The sequence below is a fragment of the Amphiura filiformis genome, chromosome 6 (genome assembly GCF_039555335.1).
Source record: "Amphiura filiformis chromosome 6, Afil_fr2py, whole genome shotgun sequence".
In the NCBI taxonomy this organism is placed as follows: domain Eukaryota; kingdom Metazoa; phylum Echinodermata; class Ophiuroidea; order Amphilepidida; family Amphiuridae; genus Amphiura; species Amphiura filiformis.
In genome coordinates, this window is record NC_092633.1 from 27,576,347 (window position 1) to 27,584,451 (window position 8,105).

At 38.3% G+C, this 8,105-nt stretch overlaps 1 protein-coding gene across 2 annotated transcripts; it reads right to left on the minus strand.

Annotated features, from left to right (window-relative positions):
• Positions 1 to 650: 650 nt before the first annotated feature.
• On the minus strand, positions 651 to 6,283 carry LOC140155205 (emopamil-binding protein-like). 2 transcript variants are annotated; one of them, XM_072177947.1, is made up of 5 exons: positions 6,052 to 6,283; positions 5,136 to 5,309; positions 4,305 to 4,374; positions 1,461 to 1,643; positions 651 to 1,087 (listed from the first exon to the last, which is right to left on the minus strand). In XM_072177947.1, exons 2-5 carry the CDS (start codon positions 5,304 to 5,306, stop codon positions 897 to 899), a joined length of 615 nt encoding a protein of 204 aa, XP_072034048.1. In that variant the 5' UTR covers positions 5,307 to 5,309; positions 6,052 to 6,283; the 3' UTR covers positions 651 to 896. The 2 variants fall into 2 exon arrangements, with proteins under 2 accessions (XP_072034048.1, XP_072034047.1); XM_072177946.1 differs by having other exon boundaries at positions 6,062 to 6,281.
• Positions 6,284 to 8,105: the final 1,822 nt, after the last annotated feature.

Here is an 8,105-nt window from a genome sequence, read left to right on the forward strand (position 1 = left end):
TGTTATTACTTTTTTTCAGTAAGCTAGGGGGTCAAATTTATTGATGACGTCATCGGGTGGTGAAACACGATATTGCCACTTTTTTTTTGTTCTTTGCACAAATGTTTGGTATCTTATCCGTGATCATGGTACGCAATTTAAGCAAAAACGACCCGTGTCTCCCATTTCTGGAGCTATTTCGCTAAAACATGTTTGCCGGCCAAATTTTCAACATTTAGTTACGTAACCCGTGTTCACCAACCCGTATAAATTTTCTGTCGAACAAAAGAGGTCACGAAGTTGCTGTCGTACTGAACAAACGGGGATCAAAGAGAAGTAGGAAGGGAACAACCAAAAAAGATGATGTCCTATAAACGAAAATCTGTTCGCGGGGGTGGGGTCATCAAAAGTCCGATTAAAAGTTCATTTGAAAGCAACGAGTAATCGGCACATCGACGTCGATACAACGTTGACTCAAACTTTGAATTCGACCGTCGATTTCAGCCGTCGATTCAACGTTGATTTATCAGCCTGTGTTCGGGCCTGTGCCAAGTGCGTATCCAGGTTTTCAGAAGGGGTGGCACAATGTACCGACAAAAAACATGATATCACCGTCTAGAGTTCTTGTATCAAGAACCACACCACACCCCCCCCCACCCCCCACCCTCACGTGACCCCGACACTTTCATCAGTGCAAAACCGACCAAAATTTTAAATATTTACCAGAACAAGTGCGCGCGAAATTTTGCAATATTAACGCTTTATTCTTTTCGTCCATTTTTTTTAAATGTAATCATAAGAAGGAGAATTACTTGCTTTATAATTCTCTTCACATGAGAATATAATTAATTATTTTATTCTCTTTATTAGTCCTCTTTATGTATTGGGCAAGATAATTATTACGTGTAACAGGTCCATCATTTCTTTTTATTTCGCTCTGCCCGTTTGTAGACATCTCGAATAGCATTCCAGGATTGCCATAGCAACAGCAACGGAAAGATGACCCAGAGGAAATTGAAGAAAATCAAGTAGACCCAGAAGTAGTATTTGTCGTCGGTTGCCAAATTCTCGCACCCCGACCACATCTCAGCTCCGAAGTACATGGCATCTGCAGAGATATAGGAAAAGAGAATTTTGTTTGTTGCTTGTTTACTCTTCTTGTTTATAGAAAACTATATTCAACCAAGTTCTTTGTTTGTTTGTTTGATGTTTTTTATCAGGATAATATAATGGTTTCCTTCAATTAGCTCTTCTTTTTCAGGATATTTGGTTTTACTCTCTATATGAAACACTACTTCCTTTTTATTTTGTCAATCCACCAATCACACCAGAGCCAAAGTAGATCCTAATGTATCAATCAATCCATCCATCCATCAACAATCAATCATTCAATCAGTCAATCAAATAATCAATTAATCAGTCAATCAGTCAACTGAGTGATTACTCAATTACATTAATTAATCATGTTACACGGAACTTACCTCCGTAGAGATATGCCATGCAGACACAAATTTGTAGATAGTGTCGATACCACTTTGGATTAAAAATTGCTTCGATGATGAAAACTGCCAACACAGCTCCGAAGAACACTGTTAAAAGCTCAACTATAACCGTATTGGCCTCGGCATCTACATAGCGTCTATCAGCCAAAGAATACTCACGCCCTGTGTATACAGTAAAAAGAGCTTGAATATTAAGGGTTGTATGTAGGCCTATATATTACTAAAGTGCACTTCATCTGGGATCTTGATCGTTTGTCCGTTCGGATGAGAGATGCTATACGCTTTCTGGGCTTTCCTGAGCGGTTGACAGAAGAAATCCATGACAGAACAGTGTAACTTGATCTTCCAATTTATAGTAGGCTACCTGCGCGCACTAACAGGTTTGCAAAGATCCACTCCATACAAGTGGCGTATACATGGTGCCGCCGGACCGCCGCTCGGCGAAATTTGGGCCCCGCCCTCAGCCTCGCAGTTGTAGAGCTGTTTTGTTCTTCTTTCTTTTTTTCTTTTTTTTTTTGTTCTCTTTTTTTTTGTCGGTTTTGGGAACTAAGTTGGGCTACCTCCCTCCAAAGCTCTCCAACATGCAGGTACGCCACTACGTTTTACAGAAAACGTGTTAATGTCGGGTTGAAAACGTTTGAACATTCAGAAAACATTATTTTCATAATTTTGTGAAAACTTGCATTAAGGGGTACTCCACCAATATATATTTATTTGCATTTTTTTGCATTTTGTGAAGAAATTACAAAAAAAATGGACAAAGTGGTATGCAAAATGAAGGGGCAAATCTTCTCGTTTTATTGGTGGCATCGGTATCAATGTAGCTTACATGCTTTTGAAGATAGAAGCCAAAAGGAGGTACATCACTGATGATTTAAATTCACTTCATTTTGGAAAGCTTACTATCAACGAATTTCGTTAAAATTTTGGATATGTGTTGCTAACACATTAGGAAAATAATGTTGATATGTAAAATGGGAATAAGTGGTCCCTGATTTCTTTTATGACTTCATGAACTTGGCGCTCCACAACTATCAAAAATTTAAAACGAACCGGTTAAAATGCTTCTATTTTCAATGTCGAGCTATATTTTGTATTTTGAACTTGCAACACTATGTCACTGAAACTTAATTAAGCCATAGGTAACAGGTTACCACAACCACACTACAGCAATGTTGAAAAAGATTGTATTTTTTGTCACCTATACCACCATATTATAGGTAGTTTTCCGTAAGCTTCATTTTTGTGATTTTGGTAACTATTTTATATTTATTTGCCCAATCCAACTCAACTAGGCAATCTAAATTGTACTCACCATTTACATCCCAAGGTATTTTAGTATATCCACCTCACACATTTCCATTATATATCCAGTAACAGACAAAATATCAAAATTGATGCCTCATTATGACATGTATGATATCACAGACTATCACATGTATTCAAAATTGATGCCTGAATTTGACCTGAACCAATTGACCTATAACCTGACCTTTGATGACCTTATAGCCTTTTTTAATCTCTTTTCCTAACAACATATTATAGAAGATACATACATGGTGTAGTATTAATTGTCTATGTGGAAGAGATTATTTAGGCCTATTTAATTTATTCAGTGTTATAATCAGTGAGTATATTTCTATAGATAGTATAACAAAGGATTTAATGTATTCTATTCATGTATTCTACTTGGACATGTTCAATAGAATATATTATGGTTTGTTATGAAACATACATCTCAGTTACCAGGATACAGTAAACAAAAAAATATATAGGGCTAAAATGATTTTCTAAAATGGTCTAATACCACTTTGTATGTAGAGATATTTTATAAATTCAGGACATGAGATGATGAACATATAAATATACTTTATAAATTTGCAATAAAAAAAAGAAGATGGGTACTGATGAAAATCAGGGTATTAAATCGCCTTAAGGTTGGTCTGAACCCTGGAATTATGGAAACTTTCGGGCCTCATAACTTCAAAATTGTTGGTCTAAAGTATATAAAAGTATACATATTTAGAATGGCAAAGACTTGATAAGTTCATCTGTGAGGTCAAAGTTGGGCCAAAATGGCACTTTTGGCCCAAAATCCCCCAAATAATGGTTTTTGGCCCACTTCTTTTTTGTGCACCGTAACAAACAAATTCTTGGGCCAAAATTTTTTTTAAATTAATTTTTAAAAACTAGATCAAAATATCTAGGACCCGTTTTTTCATTTTTTTGAATTTCGACTAACTTTGAGAAATTTGCGCCAAAAATGGTCAAAAAATGTTGATTTTTCAAAAAATCATAAAAAGCCCGATTTTGGCACAAATTTCAAATATTTTTGGTGAAATTGGTCAAAATTCAAAAAAATGAAAAAACGGGTCCTAGATATTTTGATCTAGTTTTTAAAAATTAATAAAAATTACATTTTGGCCCAAGAATTTGTTTGTTACGGTGCACAAAAAGAAGTGGGCCAAAAACTCGTTATTTGGGGATTTTAAAGCCAAAAGTGCCATTTTGGCCCAAATTTGACCTCACAGATGAACTTATCCAGTCTTTGCCATTCTAAATATGTATACTTTTATATACTTTAGACAAACAATTTAGAAGTTATGAGGCCCGAAAGTTTCCATAATTCCAGGGTTCAGACCAACCTTAAACATGTGTTGACAAATTGTTTTGCAAAATTTTAAAATAGCATTTTAAAAATGTTGTGACGCTTTTTTTCCTATAATACGTTTTATAGTATTTTACAAAATTACAATTATTATTTTTTACCCTCCTCAAAATATGTACCAACCCTATATCTTAGTTTCAAAATATAGCACTTACATACATCTGGAACGAAGCCAATTGCCGTTTTGGTCGTATCTGTCCAAGCCAAATATAAAAACGGAAGTTCCTATAGAGGAAGGGAAAATTAGAACGAAAATAGCGTACACAAACTGACAAAAAATCTGCTATTTTAATTATAGATTTTGGTTAGAATTGAGTTTAACCATCGACGACTAATTCAGGTATATATATAACAACTCGGGCAACAACCTGAATAGTCATTACTGGTTTTAATGGTTTTTACCATTTAAAAAATTAACATCCAAAGCTCAAACTTGAACCCAGATAAAAAAAAAGTTTACCGAACTTCAATTGAAGCTGAGCAAAGTTTTTGATAAGAGCGGTCTCGACACAGTCGATGTGCCCTTTTGTATAAAGTACACCATGATATTGACAGGTAAACTGTATCGTATCGGGCCTGCAGGGATATTATAATAGCTCATTAGCTAAAAGGCCTGCTCAAGCAACTTTGTTACTAATGCACGCTTTCCAACACTTGGATTCCCATGCACAAGCAATGACAAGGGAAGATGGTATAGGCATATGCTTATTCCCTGTTTCCACAGCATCAGAAAGTAATCAAGAGGCTATGGGCATATAAAAATAGGCCTACTGTTATCAAATTAAAACATTTACTGCTGTTTAAAAATCCACACTTATTTTTAAATTGTACACAATATTCAGTGATATTTTGGGTTGGGTAAAATGTTAAACAAGTTGTGTAATTTTCAAAACAATAGATGATAGATTCATAATAGCATTGTGTCAATTTAAAACAACCCTTCATTTTTATACAATGTACATTTTCCTAAATCATGACCAACTTACCAATGTAAAATGTGTAAGAACATCGTATACCCACCAGACTACTACCCATCTTTCCGTCACTGACAGTTTGGCCCTTTTGCCAAGAAATAGCCCAGCAAATATGGACACGGCACCTGTCACGGCTTGGAAACCCAAAGCACGGATCGCTATCGGGGTTAGATATTTCTCCATTTTCTGCCAAATAAAAAAAAAATGCATCGGGATTTTTTTACATCTTGGTGAAACATTTCGAAAGTGATAGGCTATGCTCGGTGAGTTTACGACGAGAATAATGGTTGCAATAGAAGCCGAGAATAGAAGTTATTTAGCTCAGGGTATACAAACATAACGGGCTGCTTTAATACAGCTATTTTTGCTATGATATGTATATAGGCTACATCCATCCACCACATAAATCCATTCCCTGGGATCCGTTCGCGAGACGATTTCAATACTCCCAACATCATCATCATCCTTCGGCTTCGGAGCAGGCCACCACAAGTGTCCTGCAGCTACATCGGTCTTGAGTCAATTGCTGGTAGTTGAACTTGACTGAACATGCTGTTCGAATCCCCCAAAAGACACTTGGATGTAGGCCTATAGAACAAAGTTCTTGCCGTGCGGGTTTCCTCTTGCCATGGGCATACAATGCATACTCTTTTACAGGCTCATCGTCAGGCAAGCGGAGTATATACCCAGCAAACATGACAAAGTACATGAACTGTATTGTCCAAATAATTTAACAGAGATACGAATGGAAGTGCAATGTAACGTGAAAGACTCGTGAAGGGCTCGTGAAGGCTGGCTTACATCCACAAAGGATCCGCAACCAAACTCAGTAGTCATGATATTATGTAGACGACCGTAACACAGTGCATTAATTTTTTAACTGGAATATGTTCGAGGAAAATATTAAAAATAACTCCTTTTCACTTACAGCTACTTACCACTGTCTGCAGTCACTATCTGTCAGAGTAAGGAAGATAGCGGCAACAGTTCAATTTCCTCACCTTGCCGTGGTTATAAATGCCTGGTTGTATGACCTTTTGTGAGTTCATTATTTATATTAAAAGATTAAATGCGTTGATTTCCATTTATAGCTTTTCTTTGCTTTTGCAGATTATACTTGGTAGCTCTCGGTGGCAAAAAGTCAGTGGGTTCAAAGGTATGAAAATGACGGCGGTATAATATTGTACCAATCTAAAAAGCTCTAAAAACAATTATGGCAAGCCGAGCGGTGCAAAATGTAAACGTGAGTCAACCTCAATTATTGGATCTGAAGCTATCTGACACATTGGATCTGAAACACAGCAGTATCGCCGACAGGAAGGGGGTGTAACCGTGTAAGGGGGTGTTACCTAGGGGGCCCGTAAAAATAAAGAAAACATACTTTAATGGGCCTATAATAATAAAAGCAAACAAATGGGACCTCAGGAGGCCCGCACAAAAAGCTACAAAAATTGCTATATGTAAAGAAATGATACCTTGTAAGGGGCTGTGCAATATTGAATTATGATATGAGCCGGGGGTAAATTTCCAAATGGCGTGCCAAAAAATTGCTTGCCCCTCCTCCCTCGACCTGCCAAAAATTCTTTGCTCCCCCCCCCCTTTGCACATCAGTGCCACATTTTTGGAATCCCAAACCTTAAATGGTCTTATAGATACACGGTTGCGATGGAAAATTTGCATTTTTAAACGTTTATGTAGGCCTACTGTTTTCCTAAGCCTTTTTAGAGCGGCCCATGAACGGGCCCATAAATGTATGCCAAAAATCGCTTGCCTACCCCTCGCGGCTTGCATTCGGCTTGGCCCCCTTCGGCTCCAAACAGTTCGGCTTACCCCCCTTCCCCCAATTTCACCCTCCCACCAGGGCTCATAATTATTGCACAGCACCTAATTATTTCATCTTTTCTTTGCTTTATTATTATACGGGCCAACTAATTCCATTTCTTTGCTTTTACGGGTCCATAAAGTTACCGGTATCTCTTCTTTGCTTTTTATGCACCCAAGGGTTCTTTTTGATTCTTACGGGGATTATGTATCTTATCTTCTCTTACGGGTCCAAAGTATATTAAAAAAAATATTAAACAAAAATTGACACTTTGGGGCTAAAATGGCGGAGCAGCTGTAACTAGGCGAGTTAAAAAAAAGGCGAGTTACAGAAAAGCGAGTTAAAAATGCGAGTTACCCCCCACAGAGATTAGATTTTTGTCAATTACCCCCCATGCACGAAGTAAGCTAAAGGCGAGTTACGACAAAGCCATCAAGTCGCATCGGCGAGTTACGACAACACCAACAAGTCCCACAAGCGAGTTATGACAACACCATCAAGTCCTGCCGAAGCGACTTACGACAACACCATCAAGTCCTGCAAACGAGTTACCACCATAAAGTCTCGCAAGCGAGTTATGACTTATTGGAGTATTATAAACCGTAACTCGCCAAGTGCTGTACAAATCTTAACTCGCTTACAGGACTTGTCATAACTCGCCGACGGGACTTGCTGTAAATCTTAACTCACCGATAGGACTTGTCGTAGGCCTAACTCAGGCGCCAGCAGGACTTGTCGTAAAAATCTTAACTCGCCGGCGGGACTTGCCGTAAGAACCTTAACTCGCAGGAGGGACTTGCCGTTAAAACCTTAACTCGCCGGCGGGACTTGTTGTATTCTCAGCAGGGGTCAATCTTTAATCTCTGCAGGGGGTAACTCGCCATTCTAACTCGCTTTCATCTAACTCGCCCATTCTTAACTCGCAATTTACCTGTCCCCCTAAAATGGCCAAATATGCAGGTATTAAAAGCGACTGTTATATATGCAGTACCGCGTGCGGTACTGCACACTTCCGCTGACAGTCCCGCATGCGGAACTGCACCTTCCGTCACGCACTTCCGCATGCGGAACTGTACATATACATCCCGACGTGCATTCCCGCATGCGGTGATGCAGGTCGGGATACTAGTACCGCATGCGGTACTGCAACATTTTTGGTG

What these genes read in the sequence shown, in the direction of transcription:
- LOC140155205 (XM_072177947.1), bottom strand. Translation starts at nt 5,306, where the DNA reads ATGGAGAAATATCTAACCCCGATAGCGATCCGTGCTTTGGGTTTCCAA. An exon ending in TTCTTACACATTTTACATTG is followed by an intron (nt 4,375 to 5,135) that starts GTAAGTTGGTCA and finishes CTTCCTCTATAG; the next exon opens with GAACTTCCGTTTTTATATTT. An exon ending in CATGGCATATCTCTACGGAG is followed by an intron (nt 1,088 to 1,460) that starts GTAAGTTCCGTG and finishes ATATCTCTGCAG; the next exon opens with ATGCCATGTACTTCGGAGCT.